The sequence below is a fragment of the Pollicipes pollicipes genome, unplaced genomic scaffold (assembly GCF_011947565.3).
Source record: "Pollicipes pollicipes isolate AB1234 unplaced genomic scaffold, Ppol_2.1 Scaffold_6052;HRSCAF=7182_pilon_pilon_pilon, whole genome shotgun sequence".
Taxonomy (NCBI): domain Eukaryota; kingdom Metazoa; phylum Arthropoda; class Thecostraca; order Pollicipedomorpha; family Pollicipedidae; genus Pollicipes; species Pollicipes pollicipes.
Genome location: NW_023596805.1, coordinates 13,768,086 through 13,791,942, shown reverse-complemented (window position 1 = coordinate 13,791,942; position 23,857 = coordinate 13,768,086). Strand labels below are relative to the sequence as shown.

The 23,857-nt window shown below is 58.1% G+C and overlaps 1 protein-coding gene, 1 long non-coding RNA gene and 1 other non-coding gene across 3 annotated transcripts; 2 read left to right on the top strand and 1 right to left on the bottom strand.

Moving 5' to 3' along the window:
- The first annotated feature begins 1,935 nt into the window (after positions 1–1,935).
- LOC119104891 (uncharacterized) lies at positions 1,936–5,401 on the top strand. Its single transcript, XR_005095005.1, has 3 exons — positions 1,936–2,039; positions 4,241–4,398; positions 5,365–5,401. It is a non-coding gene; the product is annotated as an uncharacterized LOC119104891 (long non-coding RNA).
- Positions 5,402–6,176: 775 nt separating this feature from the next.
- LOC119104271 (cytosolic carboxypeptidase-like protein 5) lies at positions 6,177–22,708 on the top strand. Its single transcript, XM_037227968.1, has 17 exons — positions 6,177–6,210; positions 6,946–7,053; positions 8,193–8,911; positions 9,038–9,074; positions 9,843–10,029; positions 10,932–11,070; positions 11,691–11,901; positions 12,561–12,673; positions 14,334–14,433; positions 14,876–15,029; positions 16,322–16,458; positions 17,075–17,177; positions 17,761–18,251; positions 18,345–18,437; positions 18,765–18,814; positions 21,199–21,307; positions 22,610–22,708. Exons 2-17 carry the CDS (start codon positions 6,967–6,969, stop codon positions 22,706–22,708), a joined length of 2,829 nt encoding a protein of 942 aa, XP_037083863.1. The 5' UTR covers positions 6,177–6,210; positions 6,946–6,966.
- Positions 10,407–10,480, bottom strand: TRNAT-AGU (transfer RNA threonine (anticodon AGU)). Its single transcript has one exon. It is a non-coding gene; the product is annotated as a tRNA-Thr (tRNA).
- Positions 22,709–23,857: the final 1,149 nt, after the last annotated feature.

The following is a 23,857-nucleotide window of genomic DNA, read 5'->3' as shown; positions in this document are numbered from 1 at the left end:
ATGTTTTGCAACTAACATCTGTGTGCGTTGAGGCGAGGAAGAGGGGGTGTGTACACAGGCGGCGCATGAAGCGGTGGTAAGTAGGGGAGGAAAATAGCCCCCACCGACTCATGAATTTTCAGCCGCCAATTGGTGGTCATGGTTGTGATCATTTGCGTTTTGAGAGCATGTAGTCATAGGAAGTTGAGTTCCGCACGAAAGTGACGACAGGACGAAGTGAACAAATTTAACTAGGTCGAGATCTTGTCTTCGTAAAGCACCTGAAGTTGCTTTGAGACGCTAACATGATGAACCTGTACTTGGATTAGTTCAGCTCAGCTGGTTATGTTTTGTATTGGTGAGTGACCGCTTGCTGAGGTGCACAAGGAAACATCACAGACTGATGATCAAAACATTCACGGTATTTTAAACTTAATTTCACTTGATGTGTTTGAAGGCTATGCATAATCGAATTTTGTTAAGCATGCATCATCCACTTTCCTGGAGGGTGTTAACCATAAAAGTTACTAACCAGGTTCAAGAGTGCCATTTACATGGTAGTCTGACTAAACTGCACATTTTACAAAGCCTGTCTGGAAAAGTGGCATCAAGTTTGACATTCATAGACCACTGAACTGAGTGCTCAGAGTTTGGTGCATAGTTATCAGCAATGCAGTGCATACAGAAAGCCCAATTTTCAAGAAATTATGCTGTTTCCAAGGTGATTTTGCACAAGAATGCTTTCCAAGCCTATTTCAAGCAAAGCAAGTTTGGAAATTCAGCATGGGCTGGCCTGGCCTAAGTTTTATGCATTTATATGGCAGGTTTGACTTAAGCATGCAAAAAATGTATTTATTGCACTAAATAAATAATCATGTAAACTGCACTGGACCACCAGACCCTCAGTACCATACTAAGCATTGGTGCACTGAGCCTCAAGTTTGCATGCACCAACTGCAGAATGTGCCAAAATATGCTGAATTTTCAACCAATTTTATGTGAAAAAGTCTTGTCAAGCACTTGCCTCAGCTTATCTTTACAGCAGCATGCTTCCATGAAACATTGGCTGCATGTGCTGCCCTATAGGCATTTAGTGCAGTAGATGGATTTCTCAAAGGCTGGGTAGAAGGGGTATAATGAAATTGTAATGTTATCAACAGTACAACACAATCTGCATTCATATGATACCATTTGTGTTGAGTGTTGGAGATACAACACTAAAGCATTGGTTAGTTCCCTGCAGGTTGAGCCATGCCCACATTTTCTCCTTCACTTGCTTAAATTTGATGTTAGTCATTGGCTGCCCACTGGCAGTTTTGGTTTTGTTCATGTAATAGTTTTTCACCTTTACCTTTGTAGTCATAAATTCCAGAAAAATGACCCATAGTAATCACAGCCATTTTCTCCATAGGATGTGAGCACTTCCTTGGCTTAAACATGCAATGTAGCTTTGCTGCCTATCATACCATAGTTATCTATAGGACCAGTGTCCAGTGAGGCAGCGACCATCATGATCTTGTGATTTTGTTTGCAGATCACTTAAAAATACGGAACTGAAACACTTCAGCTAAGATAGTGTTCATGTCACTCTTGTGTAACCAGAAAATGTTCAAAAATGTTGAGTTACTTTGAAAATTATAATATCAAGTGCATTGTTATTTCAATTATTTATATCACTCAAGCTTGTAATTGCCAAAACTAAGATTGGGTATATCTAGGGATGTAGGTCAGGGTGAGTGTGTGTGCAGTGAGACAGAAGCCATGGTACTGGTGAGCTTAGAGATGTACACTTTGTGCTGGGAAAATGTATGGGATTTTGGAGAATTTGCCCCTGAAAAAGTTCAGATACATACCAGCAAAGATACATGATGGTAATATGTCTGTGATTACAGAGGATGCCAGATTAATGTAATCACCTGGCCTTAATTCTTAATGAATTATCCCCTCTCCTCAGAAGTGACACTAGGTTCATCAAGGGTAGAAAAAGAGGCCTCGCATTGGCCACAAAAAGGAGAGTCAAGCTCAGGGAATCCAACTTCAAGCTGGGGGCAGCCTGACATGTAAGTGCTATTTTTCTGAAAAAAGATACAGACATGCAATTTTTTAAGATAACTGGAAGCACAAAACACCCATTTGATAAAACTGATTTCATGCCCCTCCCCCTCCTGACCAGCCTGTCTACGGTTACACCCATTTCTACAACATTTGTACTCGAGAAGACTCAAAATGCATAGGGACTAAAAACATCAAGAAATCGTGAATTTTTGTTTGCCTGGAGATGTATACTCTGGCATCAAACTGCAGAATATGCATGCTGCACCAAACATGTCCGACGCAGCAGCGGCATCGCGGCCGAAATCTCAGCTCCCGTATGCCATAAATTCGAGCGCTCGGAGCTCGGCATACGGTGTCGCCAATATCAGTGCGAAGAGAGCTAATATTGCAGTGAATTATGATGCTAAGGAGAAAATCTTATTCAGAGGTACCCCAAAACATTTTTCGCACTGAGGTAATTCGAAAATTCGGCACATCGCGCCTTGGCTCGAGTTGGGCGCACGCGAGCTTGAGGCGCAGGGCACCGATGCCGCGTAGGTGCCCAGTGCATTGGACATATTTTCTGCAGGCTGGCCCTGTTGTCATTCGTGTTTTATGATGGGCTTAACCTAGCGTTCGAGAGGCGGTACGCCGGCTGCTGGTCCATTACGGGGCCGCAGAAATCGGTCGCCGGGCCGATCCTCTTCAGCCTTTTCGCGAATGACCTTCGCTGTCTCTTACGGGGCTGTCAAGTGCTGGCGTACGCTGACGATGTCCAGCTACCCAGTCGCGACTCGTCAGACCCTCGAAATCTTGAACCACTAAAATGTCATGTCGCAAACTTTTTGAACACATTACAATGCTGGTTTAGTTCAGATTTACGTAAGATGAACCCAGAATAAAAATTTTTCTTCAATCGGTTCTTGTCAAAACCGCGGAACAAAGCTGAAGACTTCCACCTAAATATAGCTGGGTCAGGTACCAAAACCTCGTCGTCCATACGACTGCTGGCTGTAATAATCGGCCCACGCATGTTCGGGGCCATTGACATCGGCCACGTCGCCAGAAGGTGCAAGCAACGCCCTTCGCAAACCTCTATCGGTCCCGCCACCACTTCAACCGGGCAATGTTCAAACTGCTCGTCGAAACGCACTGATTTGTCCACATTTCATTGAGCATTTCCGTGTGGGGCAGAAACAAATCAGCTAGACCGGCTGAAAAGATAACAAACTTAAGCGCACGTATCGTGCCTGGTGTACGGCGTCGAGCGAGGAGCAGTCCGGCGTTGACGTTTCTGGATTAGGGCCCATGTTGAGCAGCTGGTGGGCGAGAGGGGCCTTCTTAAAGTGTATAAAGCCCTTCATAACCAGCTCAGCCTGTAGTCCGAAGTCGAGCTCGCGAGCTGCCGAGGCACAAACTCGGCCGCACGGAGGGGGTTTCCTACCATGCTGTCGCCTGGGGAACCAGCTGCCTCCGGCCGTCGTCGAGTGTCCGACACTGTCCGCGTTTCGTGCATCGCTGAGAGCACTGGGGGGCCTGAGAGCCACGCGCTCCGTGCTTGTCTGCGTTGACTATTCATAAATGCCATCCTGGCTCACGGCGTGTGCTTGCATTGTGTGTGTGTAGTAAGGTCTGGATATTGTTGCTATGGCTATTGCCACTTTTTTGTCCTGATGCATGTTTGCCTTGCTTTTTGACCTATTTTGTACCTTGTATATGGTGAATAGTCCTGGAAAGCCATACTACATGAATGGATTGTAATAGATTCCATACAGTATAATGCAATGAAAAGCAAGATATGTGTGGGAATACATTGAAGTCATGCACTTTCATCCAAATTTGAATGCACTTCCCCTTTTAATACCATGTTTTGTTTGTAAACAACCCAGAATCAATTACAAAATTCAGCTAAATTCAAATGATTTTAGCTGCCTTGCTTTTCACTTATGAACATTTTACTGAAATTATGATATTATTGCTAACCCATGCCAGTTGCCAACCATTCCACCTGTGACTGATTGGCAGCTGCCTGTATGTATAATAGCATAAATTTGATAGGAAATGGTCTAAAACATGTTTTCAGCTTAGTCAATGCCCAGCTCATTTTGTCACTGTACATCACATATCAACATGCCCAACTTATTGTTTTGTGTTCATGGCCTCTCATATAACGTGCAATAAGCTAATTATGTGCCATTCTGAATCGTCGCTCAAATTCTGTCCCCAGACCAAACCTGGCAACATCTGTGATATAGTTCAAGCCATTGAAGGTAGCAGACATGGAAATCGAGACTGATGGCTTCCGCATCTCCTCCAACTTCGACTCCGGCAACCTGCAGCGGGTGGAGAAGGTCGAGCCGGGCTCCAACCACTTTGATGGCCAAGGTTGGTGGGAAAGCTGTGTCATGATGCATGCTTCAGTGAGACCAGCATCAGCACACATCCACACTCGTTCCTGCATGTGCCAGCAGCTCGTGCTGGTGGTGGAGAAAGGTGACCGGAAGTCACCTTTCACCTGATTCTCTGCTCGGTTTGAGAGTGAGCTGGGACACGCAGTGATGGGTCTGGGTATGTGCTGTCACAGTGTGCTCTTCAGCACATATTAGATGGTAATGATGCAATGTTTTAAGGAAGACATGTGATGTTGAGGTGTACCGCTTTTCCTACAAAGTGTCTGATAGTGGTCGAGAGTGACTGCTATTGTCATGTTCTAGTGATTGCAATTGAGCTCATTGAATTGATATCTACCATACAGCTGTGGAGTTCGTGAGAAGATTGACGGAATGGTGACATCTTGTCAGCGTTTTGCGTATTATTCCAGCACTCAAATTTATTTGTGTGATATATAATCATATGTCCATGGAGTGGTGCTTTTCTGACTACTAACCCCCCCCCCCCCCATATGATGCATGTCATTCGGTGCTTTTAATGTGATGAACCATATGGACCATATGTGATGAACCATATGTGTATGGCCTGTGTTTGAGGATGCAGTGATTTGGCTATTTTGCTTGCCACCACCTAGCTACCCACGGTAATGAATAAACAGGTGCTTCGACCTGTGTTTGTTGCTCTAGTGGCTCTGCTAGCCCTATTGATTTGCATTGCCGGCGGTCTTTGTGTTCAAGCTGGCGAGTGCGTCATCGTGTCCTGCAAGACAACCGAACACCCAGGCAATGTCATGACCTCTGTTCATGTGCCGACTTCGTGTCATCAGATGGTTTGTGTTCATACTCGTTAACCTCCGCCAGTTAGTGGGCAGTCGCCGTCGGTTACGACCGACCGGTCGTGGCGTCTGTCGGTGTTCAGATCCACCGCCGCCCGACTCTGACCCGCGTGTGCCTGCGGCAGACGCGGACGACCTGTGCGCCTACGAGTTCAACTGCTGGTGCGGCCAGACTGCGGGCGGCACCGAGTACGAGAACAACAACCGCACCTGGTTCCACTTTCTCCTGTCCCGGTGGTGCCCGGCCGCCAGCCATCGCCGACAGTGCCGAAATTCCATGCGCGTCGCCGCTGGCGCCGGGCTCGGCCGGCTGTCGCCGGACTCTTGGCAGCCGCGCGGGGCTTGCTTCCGCCAATTGCGGTAGAGCGAGCTGGAACGTCCGCCCTACTGCAGCCGCGCGGGGCTGGGATCTCCGCCTACTGCACTGCAGCCGAGTGGGGCCGGAGCTTCCGCCCTACTGCAGCCGAGCGGGCTTGGCTTCCCGGCCTCAACCTGCAGATGAGCGTGGCTTGGCTTCCCGTCAACTGCAGCTAAGCGGGCATTGGCTCTGCTCGACTGCGACCGAGCGGCTTGGCTTCCGCCCCACCTGCAGTAGAGCGGACTTGGCTTCCTCCCATTGCAGTAGAGCGAGTTTGGCTTCCGCTATCGTGGCAGCGAGTGGCCGTCAGTCAGTGATCGGCTTCCGGCGAGGCGATTAAGAGATGTCGTGGATCCTTGGCCGTGCAGACTGTTTACACCCACGGGAGAGTGCTACGCGTCGATCCACCATGGCGTAACATATGATGCGGCGACCTCACGACCTGTGCCCTGCCTGCAGGCGGGCCGCCGTTCGCCACGGTCCGGTTCAACATGATGAACCTGAACCGGGCAAAGGCAAGCTGTACGCCCAAGGCATGCGCACAGTATAACCGCGTGGAGCCCGCTCTTTCCTCCCCGAATGGAAGCGACTCAGCGACACACACCTGTACAAGGTTCGGCGCCGCTCCGCCCGACTCTGTCTGACTCTGTGGTTCTCAAATTACGATCTTCCATGTTGCATCGGTACTAGCATCGGAAACATATCGCAGGCCATGTCGAGACGAATGTCAATTCAAAGAAAGAAGGAGTGGAGAATACATTTTTCCTTGTTAGAGAAAGTTCTGTCGGAGGTCATCTTTCCAGCACTGTTGCAGTATCATCATCAGAATCACCATGATGGCTGCTTAGACCATTGCTCATTTGCTTGGTTTGCTTTTTCTTAATGCCTTTCAAGTGCCTGTGATAGCTTGTCACCCGCCCGACTGTTGCTATCGGAGTCTGGTTATGGGAGAGTCTGCTGATCGTGTACTGTATGTCTACTGCCACGGGCCAGCCCGTCGGTGGCCAGCTACGCTGTGTGGTCAAGAGATTCGGCGAAGCGCTCTGAAGGGTTGCCGCTGGGATGTCAGCCCTTTCCGTACACGGCCGGCGGCAAATAATCCGTTTGCACCGCCTCATAGAACAAAACCAGAACAATGGTGATGGCGGCCGCCCTGTGCCAGCCTGCGATCGGACGCCTCCCGTACCTGCCGATCCGTTTGGCTGTTTTCCAACGTCGTGGTCATCGCACCCGCTCATTTTAGCTAGGGAGAATACTACGGAATGCGATCAGTTTGGCTGGTGTCCGTCCCTGACCCGGCCAGAGCCGTCTGCCGCTCAGTGCTTACGCTGTTGACCTGTTGATTCAGGTGGAGGAGAGCAACTTCGTGATGAGCTTCAAGTACTATACGCTGGAAGACGCCCGCTGCACCACCTACTTCGCCTTCAGCTTCCCATACTCCTACACCGAACTGCAGGTGAGGCGGGCGGGTATCCAGCTGCCATTCGGCCCCAGCCACGCCCCGACAGCGGTGGATCGGGTATTTTGTGGGTTGGGTGGGGTCCGGTGAGAGGTTTGGCGTGAAGCTCGTCCCTCATCGTTGCCTGGCCCCGGAAAGTCTGTCGTTTGGATCGGGTGTGATTAGAGGTAGGGGGAGGGGGACGCCGCCCCTCATTGCTATCTGGCTCTGAAGAAGCCTGTGGTTTGAATCGGGTCTGCTGAGATGTGTGGCGGGAAGGCTTTCCCTCATCGCTATCTGGTTCCGGAACATTCCATGGTCTGGATCGGGTGTGATGAGGGATATGGTGGGGGACGGCCGTCCCTCATCGCTGTCTGGCTCCGGAACATTCTGTGGTCTGGATCGGGTCTGATGAGTGATATGGTGGGGGACGGCCGTCCCTCATCGCTGTCTGGCCCCGAAACAACGTGTGGTTTGGATCTGGTCTGGTAGGCCGTCCCTCATCGCTGTCTTTTTCCGGAGCATTCTATGGTCTGGATTGGGTCTGATCAGAGATATGGTGGGGGACGGCCGTTCCTCATCGCTGTCTGGCCCCGGACCAGGCTGCGACGTACTAGCGCTTAACACGCGATTACCATGTTGGCGACAGATGGAGTTTTTTCTCCTGCTTTGAGGTGATATTCGTCACGAAAGCGAGTAATGATAATTTTTTTGCGCATTAAGGTTGACCCCATATCTCATTATGCCTCCGTCCTTATATGATCTAGCCATGATCTAGCCATTCATCTGGTAAGCCGGGGCACCCACTTCGCTAACTCGATATTGTGGCAGAACGTGCAGTTAATGCGCAGTCACAGTAAAACTTCCACTCCATTGCGCACTTAAGTTCTGGAAGCGTCCGGGACGGGCCTCTGGTCGCGGACGGCGGAGCAGTAGCCCTTGGCTGAACATTCTACTAGTTTGTATGATATTGGCGGGTCACATATAAGTCGTTTTATCGCAACGTTAGGCGGAGGCGTGATGTGGTCATTTATGATGGGAGTTGGCATGTTGGCTGCTAGCTAAAGATATGTTGTATGCTTTTTATTTTAAACATACAGTGCACCCTGTGGGATAATGGTTGGCCTTAAGTAGCAACATACCGTTGTTCTTCACAGACTGAACTGAACGCTCGCGACCTGCAGTTCCGGCTGTCGCCACCTGTCGACATCTACTATCACCGCGAGTTGCTCACCTACACGCTAGATGGCAGGCGGGTGGACCTGCTGACCATAACGGCGGCGGACGGCGGCGAAGGCCGCGAGATGCGGCTGCCTGGCCTGTTTCCGCTGGCTCTGAGCGAGCCGCGCGCCATCCGATTCCCCGGCCGTAAGGTGGTGCTGCTGTCGGCGCGCGTCCACCCGGGCGAGACGCCCTCCAGTCACGTGCTGAACGGCTGCCTGCGCTTCCTCCTGTCGGCGGACGCGCGCGCCGCCCGCCTCCGTCGGCTCTACGTGGTGAAGGTGGTGCCGATGCTGAACCCGGACGGCGTGGCGCGCGGCCACTACCGCACCAACATCCACGGCGCCAATCTGAACCGGATGTACGGCGACCCGACGCGCGCCCTCTACCCGGAGGTGCACGCCGCCAAGAGCGTGGCGCTGTACCACCACCTGGGACGCGTACCGGCCGAGTGCGAGGTGCTCGACTCGGAGCCGAGCGTGGCGGAGGTGGACGCGCGGTTTGTGCGGCCGCGCGAGCTGGCGGCCCCCGTGCCGCGGCCGCCCGAGCTGGAGGACGTGTCCAACGACGCCTCGTGCTTCTGCGGCGGCGACGACGAGAGCAGTCTGGGCATGCCCGACCTGAGTCCGCTCAAGTCGCTGCTGCAGCTGACGCCGCGCGTCCTGCGTCCGCCGCCGCCGCCGCTGGGGCCGCCGCCGCCGCCGCCGCCTCCTCCGCCGCCGCGCAAGACGGAGGCGTGCGAGGCTGCCGCCACGGTGGCGGAGGCGGCAGTGCGTGAGAGACCCGCCTCGGCGGCCCCGGCGGCCGGCCGTCAGCAGGTGCGTCCCTCAGCGCCGGTCCCGTCCGCTGCTGCCGAGGCAGCGAGGCGGAGGCGCTGCTCGCCGGCTAGGAGTACTGGGCTTCTGGTGTGGAAGACCGAAGAGTATGTGTCTCATTATATAGTTATTTACATATGTAGATTATATATAGTTATATATAGTTATTTACATATGTATATTACATATACATACCCTTTGTATGTAAATAACTATACATACATGTATAGTTATTTACATACAAAGGGTATGTATATCATTATAAAATCACTATAGTTATTTGAGCAGCGCCGCAGCGCGATGCATGACGGTACCCACATGGGACACCCTTGTCGGGTGTGGCCCATCTCCGCGGAGCCTGCACTGCGGCCGTCTCTGACGTGGGTTCTCCGCCGAGTTGTGCTGTAGTCTCTGACGTGGGCTCTCCGCTGGGCGTGCACTTCGGCTTTCTCTGACGTGGGCTTTCCGCCGACTGTGTACTGATGCCGTCTCTGTAGCGTGTGTTCTCCTCCAAGGCTGGTCTGGCTGGCTGACCGTTTAAACCAACCTGCCGGGGCCCACGCTCGGCGGAGAGCCGAGTATGGGCTGCCTCCCGAGCGTGTAATGCAACCGTCTCTGTGACGGGGGCCCTCCGCCGAGTGTGGGCTCTCCGCTGAGTGCGTGCTGTGGCCGTCTCTGTGACGGGGGCTCTCCGCCGAACGTTTACTGCAGCCGTCTCGGTGACTCGTGCTCTCCGCCGAAGCTGGCATGACTCTGAGATTTCGCCGGCAGTGGGCCGAGCCACGGCCGAGCGCCGGCTCCGACTCAGAGTCGCTGGTGTCGTCCGGCGAGACGGAGTCGTCGGCGGCCGGCGGCAGCGCCTCCACCGTGGACAGCGGCGAGACAACTGCCGTACCCAGCGACGGCGACTCCAACCTCTTCCTCTACGTCGACATGCATGGCCACGCCTCCAAGCGAGGTACGCGCTCGGGAGAGGAATGAAGGAGGGGTGGGCGGGAGGGGGAGGGAGAGGGAAGCAAGGGGGGAGCAAGGGACAGGGACGCTAGAGGGCTGGCTGTCAGGCAGTGTCAGAATATTCCATAATATGAAGGCCGGACTGCAATTACCATGTTCTGGGTAGCAGTTTGTGTGTGGCAGAGGTTGGCAGTTATTCACACGCTAGTACCCGACGATTGTCGTGATTTAAACTGATGCCTGATGCTGCCTGTCTCCCAATTGTCACCGACAAGTACCATGACGACTTAGCCTGAAGGAGCACGGGGATATCTTGTGTGCGAAGGTTATGGGTTTGTGTCCAGCGGAGCGTCAAGCGTAACTGTCTGAATGAACGAAAATGGGCACCACCGAGATTCGAACTCGGGATCTCCTGTTTACTAGACAGGCGCTTTAACCAACTAAGCCATGGCGCCGTGGTGACCGCTTCTGAAGAAAGACAAATGTTCAAGGCCCAGACTATCATCCTCCGAAAGGATGTACTGTTCGCCGGTGCTAACGTCTGTCTACTGATCCGGGTGCGATTTGTACGGTAGCTGGACAAGCCAAGGAGCCCACAATATTGCGGTCCAGCGCGGAAAGGCGCTACGTCACGATACTGCGCGTATGTCAGATGGCGCTTCAGCGGAGGCAGCTGAGGTGGCGATGTGCACACGTGCGTCGGCCCTCCGTTTCACCTGCTCTGGCGCAAGAAAGACGGAACCGAGAGCAAGCAACTCTCGAAAAACCTTAAGGCAAGCGTGGTGGAAGATAGTCACCGATGTCCGAGAATGAGATGGAGTTAGCAGCCAGTGCTCGCTGCCCATAGTTCCCTTGACTTATCCAGAAATGGATGCCACTAATTCTCGACCGTATTGCTTCGACCAGGCTGCTTCATGTACGGCAATCACTTCTCGTCGGAGGAGACGATGCTGGATTGCATGCTGCTGCCGAAGCTGGTCTCGCTGAACTCGGCCAACTTCGACTTCCTCGCCTGCAACTTCACAGAGAAGAACATGCACCACAAGTACGTGTGTCGCAGACGTGGATCGGCTGGCCGCGGAGAGAGCTGCTCACTAGTGGTTGTCGCGAGTAGTGTGCTGTGATGAATTGCGATTTTATCGCTGTGAACCGTGACCAGCCCATAGAGCTTCTTGCATTGATTTCTGTCAGCATGTGATTTGCTGGATACTTGGCTGGGCTTACACAGTTGAAATTCACGATACCCATCGGTGATCGCCGTATCAGCATTGCCAGTGCTGCATGGCCCCCGCTCGTTTGTCCATCCCGTCAGATGTATCCACAGGCGCTGTGAGCGCGTCCCACCATTGGCCGGCGTCACTTCTGATGATGTTTGCTGAGGCTGTGGGTGGCGTCGCCAGCCCGGTCGGTAGCACGCCAGACGTCTGGCCGTGCTGTGTAGGCCGGTGCCAGTGTCTGGTCGTGTTGTAGAGACCTCCTGAGGCTGTGGGTGGCGTCGCCAGCCCGGTCACAGGCGCGCTGGGCGGCAGGTCGTGCTGCGTGAGCCGGTGCCGACACCTGACCGTGCCGTGTGTGGAGCCGCCGCCGCTGATCGCTGACCGCTGACCGCTGACCGCTGACCGCTGACCGCTGACCGCTGACCGCTGACCGCCGCCGCTCGGCCAGGGGCAAGAAGGACGGCCTCAGCAAGGAGGGCAGCGGCCGCGTGGCCATCTACCGCTCCACCGGCCTGGTGCGCAGCTACACGCTCGAGTGCAACTACAACACGGGCCGCTTCTGCAACGTGCTGCCGCCGCTGCCGGGCGAGCGCGAGCCGCCGGCCGACCGGCCGCTCGTCTTCGAGCCCGTCCCCTACACGCCGGCACACTACGAACAGGTGCGCGCGCGCGTCGGGCCGGGCCGGAACGGGCCCGTCTGTGGGCCGTTGCCGGCGCGGGCGTGTGCCGCTGTGAGTGTGCCCGGCCCACCCCCGGCGAACGGGCCGCTGCGGGCAAATTGTGTGTGTGTGTGTTTGCCAGTAGGCGGTGAGGCTCTGCAGAACACGATGCAGTTTTAGACGCCGAACGATTATGCGTTGTTACGAATAGCCGTAGGTCCAAATAACTACATGTGCCCAAAAAGGCAAATGAGATCTTTCTGAGTATGAGATGGGCGTCCAGCGCGTAGTAACGGGTGGCTGGGTGGGCGGCCAGCGTGTAACGGACGATTGGGTGGGCGGCCGTCTGACGTGCGGTGCTCGTAGCGGGTGGCTGGATGGGTGACCAGCGTGTACCGGACGGCTGGGTGGGCGGCCGTCTGAAGTGCGTTGCCCATGTAAGGGGCGGGGGGGGGGGGGCTGGGTGGGCGGGCCGTCTCACGTGCGTTGCCCATGTAAAGAGTGGCTGGGTGGGCGGCCGTCTGACGTGCGTTGCCCATGTAAAGGGTGGCTGGATGTGCGGCTGTCTGACGTGCGGTGTCGGGTGGCTGGGTGGGTAGCCAGCGTGTGGTGGTGGGTGGCTGGGTGGGCGGCTGTCTGACGTGCGGTGCCGTGGCCAGGTGGGCGAGGCGCTGATGGTCTCCATCCTGGACGTGACGGGCGACAACCCGCTCTCGCGGCTGGGCCGCTCCGAGTACCGGGACACGGCCGGCGTGCGCGCCTGGATCAGAAGGTCAGTGGAGACCGCCCCGCCCGCCCACGGCCGGTGTGCGCGCCTGGATCGGGAGGTCAGTGGGTACCTCCCCGCCCGCCCGCGGCCGGCATGCGCGCCTGGATCAGAACGTCAGTGGGCACTGCCCCGCCTGCTGCCGGCCGGCGTGCGCGCCTGGATTAGAAGGTCAGTGGGCACTGCCCCGCCTGCTGCCGGCCGGCATGCGCGCCTGGATTAGAAGGTCAGTGGGCCCTGCCCTGCCTGCTGCCGGCCGGCATGCGCGCCTGGATTAGAAGGTCAGTGGGCACTGCCCCGCCCGCTGCCGACCTGCGGTCGCGGCGAGCAGTGGGCACCGTTCCGTCTCCTAGCTGCGTGTCTGCGGCCGTGAGCAGACGTCTCCTAGCCGCGTGTCTGTGGCCGTGAGCAGACGTCTCCTAGCCGCGTGTCTCTGGCCGTGAGCAGACGTCTCCTAGCCGCGTGTCTGTGGCCGTGAGCAGACGTCCCCTAGCCGCGTGTCTCTGGCCGTGAGCAGACGTCTCCTAGCCGCGCGTCTGTGGCCGTGAGCAGACGTCTTCTCGTCGCGTGTCTGTGGCCGTGAGCAGACGTCCCCTAGCTGCGTGTCTGCGGCCGTGAGCAGACGTCTCCTAGCCGCGTGTCTGTGGCCGTGAGCAGACGTCTCCTAGCCGCGTGTCTCTGGCCGTGAGCAGACGTCTCCTAGCCGCGTGTCTGTGGCCGTGAGCAGACGTCTCCCAGCCGCGTGTCTGTGGCCGTGAGCAGACGTCTTCTAGTCGCGTGTCTGTGGCCGTGAGCAGACGTCTCCTAGCCGCGTGTCTGTGGCCGTGAGCAGACGTCTCCTAGCCGCGCGTCTGTGGCCGTGAGCAGACGTCTCCTAGCCGCTTGTCTGTGGCCGTGAGCAGACGTCTTCTCGTCGCGTGTCTGTGGCCGTGAGCAGACGTCCCCTAGCTGCGTGTCTGTGGCCGTGAGCAGACGTCTCCCAGCCGCGTGTCTGTGGCCGTGAGCAGACGTCTCCTAGCCGCGCGTCTGTGGCCGTGAGCAGACGTCTCCTAGCCGCGTGTCTGTGGCCGTGAGCAGACGTCTCCTAGCCCGTGTCTGTGGCCGTGAGCAGACGTCTCCTAGCCGTTTGCCTGTTACCGTGAGCAGACGTCTGCTAGCCGCGTGACTGTGGCCATGAACAGACGTTTCCTAGCTGCGTGTCTGTGGCCGTGAGCAGACGTCTCCCAGCCGCGCGTCTGTGGCCGTGAGCAGACGTCCCCTAGCTGCGTGTCTGTGGCCGTGAGCAGACGTCTCCTAGCCGCTTGTCTGTGACCGTGGGCAGACGTCTTTTCGTCGCGTGTCTGTGGCCGTGAGCAGACGTCTCCTAGCTGCGTGTCTGTGGCCGTGAGCAGGCGTCTCCCAGCCGCGTGTCTGTGGCCGTGAGCAGACGTCTTCTAGTCGCGTGTCTGTGGCCGTGAGCAGACGTCTCCTAGCCCGTGTCTGTGGCCGTGAGCAGACGTCTCCTAGCCGTTTGCCTGTTACCGTGAGCAGACGTCTGCTAGCCGCGTGACTGTGGCCATGAACAGACGTTTCCTAGCTGCGTGTCTGTGGCCATGAGCAGACGTCTCCTAGCCGCGTGTCCGCGGCCATGATCAGACGCTCACCGCAGCACGCCCCGCCTCCGCAGGTTCATGCAGGTGACCAAGTTCGGCGAGAACAACATCCTGTTCTCGCCGGAGAAGACGGCCCGCACCATGAAGACGCTCACCAGCGAGCGGCAGCGGCGCGTGAGTGCCCCGCCACGCCCCGCCGCGCCGCGCCCCGCCGGCGCCGGCGCCGCTCAGTGTTCGTCCTCTCCCGGCAGACCGGCCCGGTTCACTGTGCACACCTCCGTCATCACCGTGCGTGGATTGTTTGGGTTGGGGACGCCAGCTGAAAACGCGGTCAGGTGTACGCCACCTTAGATCTGGCATTTCACGGACGCCGTGTCCTCTCCAGGCCTACAGCTCGCGACTGGTGTTACTCCTGTCGGGCGTGTGGTTTCCTCTGCCCGTGTCTTTTGGCTGGTACACAGCGCGCAAGCCGTTAACATTGCATTGTCTCTGCTGTGCCACGCCACAAGTGGCGCGTTGTGAGCACATCCCAACGGGAGAGTCGCGTGTGTCCAGTGTCGGCCAGACCCCGGTCCGTCGGACGTCTGATGACAGCGCCGCTCTCTCTCCGCTTCAGACGTCGTGCCCGCCTGAGGAGCGCAGCCCGACGGCGGCGGCAGCAGCGGGGTCGCCGGCCGGGCCTCCGCAGCGTCGCCTGGCGCCGGCCGTCTCGCCCGGCCGCTGCGGCGACGCCCGAGACCGCCGCCGGCCCGCCCGCCGACTCAGGAAAGGTCAGCAGCAAGGCGGGTAGTTGGGTCAGAGGGGCGCGACGGAAGGGTGCCGGTAGTGTAGTGGTTAGCGCGTCTGCGTTGGCTACTGCGCGTCTGGGAAACCAGAGGTACGGGGTTCGATTACCCGCGGTGCCCGCCCTTCCTGCCAGGGTGAGAGGCAGGCGACGCCATATAGCCTCAGCAGCTGAGTGCGTCGTAAAGCCCCAATCACACACACACACACACACACACACACACACACACACACACACACACACACACACACACACGCACACGCACACGCACACGCACACGCACACGCACACGCACACGCACACGCACACGCACACGCACACGCACACGCACACACACACACGCACACGCACACGCACACGCACGGGGCGCGACGGCCGGACACGAACCGGCGTGTTGATGTCCCTCATGGTTATTCCGTCACTGTTCTGATTCTGTTGCGGCGTGCTGTGAAGAACTGCATTGGTCCCACATCTGTGTGAGCACGTATTAGTGTAACCACCCACGGCGCACTGTGGACGTTCGTAGACGTGGCGAACATATTGCAGGAATGAATTGTATCCATGTTAAGTGCCACGCTATTCTACTTTGATAATAGATGTGCGAAAAATCACGTGCGCTCGTGCACCAGACGGCTCTTCCCGCCAGCAGCTTTAATATCGCACACGGCATCGAAGGCAGTCGTCACTGTGTGATCGGTGGACACCAGAGTAGGCCTCCTCGGCCGCCGTCACCGTGTGATCGGTAGACACCAGAGCAGGCCTGCTCGGCCGCCGTCACCGTGTGATCGGTGGACACCAGAGCAGGCCTCCTCGGCCGCCGTCACCGTGTGATCGGTGGACATCAGGGCAGGTCTCCTCGGCCGCCGTCACCGTGTGATCGGTGGACACCAGAGCAGGCCTGCTCGGCCGCCGTCACCGTGTGATCGGTGGACACCAGAGCAGGCCTCCTCGGCCGCCGTCACCGTGTGATCGGTGGACATCAGGGCAGGTCTCCTCGGCCGCCGTCACCGTGTGATCGGTGGACACCAGAGCAGGCCTCCCCGGCCGCCGTCACCGTGTGATCGGTGGACATCAGGGCAGGCCTGCTCGGCCGCCGTCACCGTGTGATCGGTGGACACCAGAGCAGGCCTCCTCGGCCGCCGTCACCGTGTGATCGGTGGACATCAGGGCAGGTCTCCTCGGCCGCCGTCACCGTGTGATCGGTGGACACCAGAGCAGGCCTGCTCGGCCGCCGTCCCGCCTCGGCCCCGCTGACCGGCGCTGTCCTCGCTCCCGCAGCCAAGAAGCTGTCGCCGGCCAAGGTGGAGGACCAGGAGAACGCCGCCGTGACACCCGCCCGCAAGCGGTCGGCCGACGCCGTGCTGGCGGCGGCGGCCGCGGCGACCAAGGCCGACGGAGAGCTCGCCCTGAACAAGGTGCGGTCTGGCGGCGAGGCGCGAGCGCTCTCTCGGCCTCCTCTTGTGGTGTCAGTCGGCCCGGCCGGCTTCTCTCGGGCCGGTCTGCCCGAAGGACGTCTGCGCCGATCACTGTTGTGCTTCGGCGTGTGTGATCTATTCAGCTGAGCGGGCTTTTCCGAGGGAGGTTCACCGCCTGACGGACGTCTGTGGCGATGAATGACCTCTCGGGGCGCGGCCCAGTTTGTCAGCGTAGGTTTGCCTGGGGCAGGAGTGAATGGCGGCCGCGTGCCGTGTGTGTGTGTGTGTCGGGGGAGAGGGGGATGTTCCTCTGAGTTCAGTATTCTGTTACAGTATTTGTGGCGCGACCCTTCGGAATGATAAAGGGATAGGTAGTGCTTGTTTTTCCCATGGTTCATGCTCCATCTTCGTCGCGATGTGTTATGAAACCGTTGGGACCGAACAAACGACGTGTAGCTTCGTGGTCCCGCTCCCTAACGCGGCCAGTTCGGGCTTGGGACGGATGTGAAGTACCCGCGGCGGACCCACTCTTTTGTAATGTTTTCCGAAGTGCAAATCACGCCAAGAGGATACAACATTGACACTAGTAACCTTGACGGCGTGGTGCCTGCTCCAGGACACACAGCCGGACGTGGTGAGCCTGGCCGGACCCAGCCGTCTGCGGGTCAAGAGTCCCGTGCTGCAGCCCCGCTCCGGCTTCGGCCAGATCGCCTCCCCCGGTATGGCCGCCCGCTGCCTGCTGCCTCCTCCCCCGCGGGGGTGGCGGGTCATCGGCTCTTGCGGAGGATCGGCTCGTGCCACTCGCGGCTAAAGGTCACGGGAAACGTATGTGGCAACGTTGTTTTAGGTTTTGTTTTTCTTTGAGGAAGGATGCCATCACCCACCCGCAAAGGCCATCCATCATTTGAAGGGTCCTGACGTTATCCTTCTGCCCAAAGAATGTTTAACAGACGAGAGGTGTTCTTCCGTGAGCCAGCCGGTGGTGTTTTTTTTTTTGGATTATAGCCCTTTCGACCAGACATGGTCATTTCAGGGCTATGGGATGAAGGAAAATGGTTAACGGTGGGACAGGCGTGCATGCGCCGGGGGGCCAACCGCCGAGCTTTAACCCGCGCATGCGCAGGTACCCAGCGGGGTCCCCCTTCCCACGGGGCTCTCGGCCTACTCGTCGCTGAGGCATGCAGCCCGCCCCGGACAAGCGGGGTGTCGCGAGGATGCAGGATGAAGCGAGATAGAGGATAAGAGGGGCGGATGCCAGCCGGTGGTGGCCCCTCGCTGACCCGTATCGTGACCCACCGTCAGGAAACACTCCGCCGGGCCTCACCCGCAAGCCGGCCGGTCGGCGCGCCCTCTCCGAGAAGCGCAAGGTGCTCAAGCCGACGCCGGTCAAGCTGGGCGAGAGCGCCGTGCTGGGGCGGGGCGCGCCCAAGCTCCGGCGCTCCGCCAGTCTCGTCAACGCCGGGCTGGCCGAGGCGCCGCGCCCAGAGTCCTCTGTCGTCGGCAACCTCAACCTCATCCTGGGCGACAAGCACCAGGTGGCGGGCATGGCGTGGGCCGACCAGCTGCCGGCTGCGTCCGGGCTGGCGAAGCCGGCGAAGCGCGCGCCGAAGCGGAGGAAGCGCGTGGCGAAGCCGGAGGAGGCGGCGGCACCGGTGCCGGAGGCGCTGCCGCCGTGCCGCAGTCTCGGCCACCTGATCCAGCTGGTCAGCACGCCGCCCGTCAGTTTCTCCAACCTCTTCATGGGCTCGGCCAGCACCGGCGAACTCGAGTCCACGGCCTGCACCGTCGGCTACGCACAGCTGGCCTCGGACGGCGGCGCCAGCAGCGGCGCCGGCGCCGGCGGCGGCGGCTGGGCGGGCCGCAGTGAGCCGACGCTGGACGCGCAGGACGAGTCGGCCACGCTGCCGGACGAGCTGCCGCCGGGCCGGCTCGAGAGCTGTGGCAGCTCGCCGCTCAGCTTCGCCGGCGCGCTCAGCAGCGCCAGCAACAGCCCGCGCGCCTCGCCGCCGGCCGCCGGCGCGCCGGCCCGGCCCGGCGGCCGACCGACCACCGCCGGCTCGCCGCCGCAGTCCGAGGCGGCGCCGGCGGCGGGGCTTGCCTCCATCGGCGTGGCGGCTGGCGGTGCCGCCGGGGCGGAGGCGGGGACGCCGGCGCCGCGGCTGGCGCGCCGGCCGGCCGTCAAGACGCGCGGCAGCACGCGCCTGACGGCCAAGAAGTCGGCCCGGCCGCCGCGTGCCAAGCGGCCGGCGCCGGCGCCGCGCGAGCCGGCCGAGCCCTCGACGTCGGCGGCCGGCGGCCCGGCCCAGCTGGCGGCCGAGAAGACCGCCAGACAGCCGCGCAAGAAGCTGGCCCGCAGGTGAGGCGCGACGCTCGGTCCGGACCCCAGGCGGGGGTTTGGGGATTGCGGAAGGGATAGAGGAGCAAGTGTGGCTCGCGTAGATGCGATGGGCACAGTTCGGGCTTCATGGGCAGTGCTGTTCCCGCATTGTTGTTCGGCGCTCGGTTTCTTGCGAATAGTGATTTCGTCATGGTGCGTGTATAGACACACACACACACACACACACACACGCACGCACGCACGCACGCACGCACGCACGCACGCACGCACGCACGCACGCACGCACGCACGCACGCACGCACGCACGCACGCACGCGCGCACACACACACACACACACACACACACACACACACACACACACACACACACACACACACACACACACACACCACACACACACACACACACACACACACACACACACACACACCACACACACACACACACACACACACACACACACACACACACATACACATACACATACACATACCCGCTGTGAGCGGGTATGAGCGGGTACTTCGGAAATTAAATTGACGGCGTTTCATTGTACTGAGACGAAAGCGAGTGTTATGGTTTCAAATTGACGACTTCAAAAGAAATGCAGTACGAATGGAACATTTATTTGAAATACCCAAATCAAGAGGAAAGCTTCCTTGGAAGCGTATAACTCGGGCATCTGACATCTCTGAATGTCGTACACTGACTTCGAGGTGTTAGCTTATTGTTTTTACAGATTTGTGGCGAAAATATATAGGAGTTTTTTTGCTGGGCAAAAGCGCCTTCTCCTTGTGCCCTCATAGCTCAGCTGGTTTCAGCGCACGCCCTCCGGTCCACGCCCACGTGGCGAGGTGGGTTCGAGTCGCTTCAGACGCTTATTATTTGTTCTTGGCTGGGATGACCTGCGGCCGGCGATAGCGGCCTCGTTGAAGGTCAGGTGACGTCAGAGGGCGGCAGGGCGGACAGTTCAGCGGGGATTTCACGATGGGATGGTTGGGCCAGGGCTCACGCAACGAGCATTGCTTAGCATGAACGCTGATGTTCAGAAAGCCGTCCATTTTAGGGCCTTTTAACCGGCCTTTTGGGGCCGGACTGAATCTTAAAAACAAAGTTTTGTTCTTAATTTCATATCGTCTTTTATGCCTTCTCGTGTCGGAGCCAATACGCAAAACTAAATAGCCCTTTGTATTATGTTTTCAACAGGTGGATAAGTGAAAGACCATGTGAGTCATATGCCTTCAGTTTTGGGGATTTCTTCGTCATCTTCAGGTCGCTCCTGCCGCCATGCGTGATCTGAAGTCGCGAATCACGCCAGTCTATCAGACCTCCCATGTCGCCATTACATGATGTATTTCACTTCGACAACCAGCTTTCGAAAATGGACTAAGCCCGTGAAATATGGCGTGCTAACTGTTTCGGGAGACCCCATTCTGGCCGGCTAAGGTTTTACGGTGTTTTGCTACGTCCGTTTTGCAGGCAGTGTGTATCGTATGCTGTCCATGCAGATTGTACCACATATTAGTGAATTGGCAATCTGGCCGTTTTCCACCTTGCACTGAGAACAGCGGCAGGCTCAGAAGTTTACAGGACGCACAAATAATACTACGTGCGTCATGTTATGCGGCTGTGGTTCTTTCATCTGAAGTACCGGTGCGACTGGTCCTCGCTAGGCACCGTTTGTGTAGAAAACGGCACTGTCGTCGCAGATGCCTGCCTGCCCCCCCCCCCCCCCCTCCCCCACTACCATACTACGCAGTTCGAACAATGGGCCAATTTTGCCAGTCTTGTTACCAGATAACACTGAAGGTTATTTGACGTCGCGTGCGACAAGTTGACGCGGTTGCCTCTGGTAGATGGCGCCTCCGTGATGGATGAACTGTTCCCCTGCTGGGTGAAGGTGTCCCGTCCCGCCTGTTATGGCTGTTACCCGCGGTGCCGGCTGCTCGTTAGACCGCTATGAGGTCTATGAGGTCCTTCTACCACAGCCGTTCTAAATAATTGGTCTCCTGTGGTGGAGCCATTTCACTGTGTTCATAAGTAGGGTGTTGCTCTGCGCCCCAAAGCTGTATTGCTTTGAGGATAGTCGTGTGTGTTGTGAGACCACTTGAAGTAACTGGCAAGACATGCATCATCATAACGCCCGCCGCAGGAAGCATCGCGGACGCGAAGCAATATTTTATGAACTGTATTATCTTGTCGTTGGAGAGCCCTAGATTAAAGTGCCCGCAATGTGAGCAGAGCAGGGAGTGCTCTTCCGAATTTTAAAACGTAAAATTAATTGAGAGAACGCTCTGCCGGCCGCGTTGTCTGCCAGCTCGGTGGCCGGTGCAGGGCCCACGCCCGCGCCCAGGCCGGGCAGAGGCGGCGCGGTACCCGGCTGCTGACCTCTGGTCGCTCGCAGGGCCTCGGCTCCCGCCTGTCGCGCCGACCAACTCACTGCCATCGAGCTACTGACGTCACCCACGCTGGTCAGTGACGTCACCGCCGCCATGGAGACGATGCGGCCCAAGGTGAGTGACGTCATCCGCGCGATAGCGGGTGTCTGTGACGCAGGGTAGGAGCCCACGCGGTGTTATGTTTTGTTATGGCCAGTTGCAGTCTTTTTGAAAGCGCTTGGTCTGCACGGCGTATGATTTGGTGATGTGATGTTTTAAACGATACCCACTAGCCATTTTAGAACTGGAGACATGGTTTTGACCCGCGACGTGTGGCAGGTCTGTGCGTATGCTTTGCTATATGTTTTGTTTTCTTTTTGCGGATGCTTTGCTTTAACGTGCCGAGCATTGCGACGCGTTAAACTGGCGTCACCAAAGTGTGCCGTTGACATGGAATTTTACCTTTGAATGGTAGGGATCGGGGCTCGCACAGCAAGCAAAGTACTGCTTACCTTGAAGTCTGATCCCAGAAACCCATCCATCCAGTGTCCAGATCAAATCTAAAAAATATCCTGCGTAAATGCATTGCATGATGTGCCTTATTGCCATGGCTTTGTGGCCTTCGTTCGCACTCCCATAAGATTTCCCAGCGTGACAAATGGTCGGGATTTCTAAACCCGCTAGGTCAGGGGTGTGCCGCGTACTGCCACCGGCTTAGCAGAATTAACCGATCAGCGGTCCGTTCGTCAAGGATCACTGTTTCCCGGTGAATACTGCGGGCAGATGTCAATTTTTTCGTTTCGTTTTTGTCTTGCGATGCCGAAAACACCGACGTCTGGCCGTAGGTCAGACGCAAGGGATGCCCCACGGCTCGCCTGTCCCGTCACTGCGCCACACTTTCCGTACGATATGCGGCTCTGAATCACACGCACCACCTTCGAAGAGCACCAGCCGCCCCGACCTGTACGCGTCCTCTTGTCGCTGTGGTCCCGCTTTTAGCCCACCTCCCCGTCGTCGTGCTCAGTCACGTTCGCGGCCTCCGCCTCCCCTTCTTCCTCAGTCCTTATTGGAGCCTCCCCGGCCTTTTTCCCCAGTCCCGGTTGCAGCCTCCCCTGTCTTCCTCAGTCCCGTTTGCAGCCTCCGCGCCGCTGACCGTCCTCAGTCCCGTTTGCAGCCTCCCGCTGCCGTCCTCAGTCCCGTTCGCAGCCTCCCCGCCGCTGACCGCCCGTCCGCTTTCGTCCTCAGCTGGGGAAGGGTCGTCTGAAGAAGAGCCGGCCGCCGGGCCCCCGCTCAGCCTCGGCCTCGGCCACCTCGCTGACGGCGGCCGACGAGGGGGCGCCGGACGGCGGAGCGCGCCGCTCGGTCTCCGAGGGGCCGCGCTCGCCCGAGCAGCCGCCGCCGCTGCCGCTGCCGCCGCCGGCCGCCCGCGTCCTCAAGAAGAAGCACGCCAAGCTGGCCAAGCGGCCCGGGCTGGAGCGCGGCCGGCTGGCGCTGCAGCAGGTCAAGAAGCGTAAGAAGATGAAGGAGAAGGTGTGAGAGGCCGGTGTAGGGGCCGCTGTTGAGAGCGAGTGCCGGACGGTGCCGGCGGCTGGGGGGAGACACCAGCCGTCTGGTGTCCGCCCTTCACCGTCACCGGTGGAGACCGGGCGTCGGTTCTGGCGGCTCCAGCTGAACGAACTGACCGCTGAGCAGACCGCGGACCCAGCTTAAGGGCTTCACTCTAGGGCACCTGCGCCGGCGGTACCGGTTGCGGCGGCGGCGGCGGAACGTCAGCAGCGCCGGCCGAAGCGAACGAACGCGTCGGCGACCGCCGTGCTCGCCGTGGAGCTGGCGCGTCCGGCCGGTGGTGGAGCATCCGCCCCGCGTGATCACCTGTTTACGTTATCCGGCGGCGTGTTGAGACCCAGACAAATTGTCAGCAGCGCCGGCCGCTTGTCGGAGTTAATATTTATTATAATTGACCCGTCGCACGGGACTCTTTGGAAGACTGTGATAGCGTGTTTACCGATGGATTTCGCTGTTTTATTTATGGGAAGCCGACGGACAGGTATCTGATGGATCATGGTCTCAGCACCAGGACGTGCGAGTCTCAAAGTTGACTGGGACGCCGCCAGTCGGGGGACATCCCGGTGGCCGGCCGTGTGGTGGCTTGTTTTTCGGCGGCAGTATTGATCTGTTTCAAATGTGACTCATCTGTTTTGGTATTGGCCGGCGGTAGGCCGAGACGCCGGGCCAAAGCTGCCGGTTGAGGGGTGCGGTCCGCGAAGTGGCCGGCCCATAGGTGCCGGGGGAGGGGGAGGGGCGTCACGCGACGGCTGGTGTCCGCCCGTGACGGCAGTGACGACACTTTTGAACGATAGGATCGACGCAGCGAATCATTTTGCAGCTAGTGATGGAAACGATTAGAATCAGCCGCGGGGAGGGGATGGCTCGGATGAAGCCGCGTCTGGTCGCCCTGCTGAGTGTCGTTCTGCTGACCCGTCACGCCGGATGATCGTCCACCGACCTCTCGCGTTGTTCACCTGCTCAGACACGGCGTCGTCAGCCGAGTGCTCCGCCTGCGGAGAAGGCGTGCTCGTCTCAGACCGCCGGTAAACTGGTTCAAAATCGTGAAGCTGTGCATCTGCCGTACGCGACCGGTGGTGTTGTTCGTCGTTTCCAAGAACGCAATTACATTGACTTGAG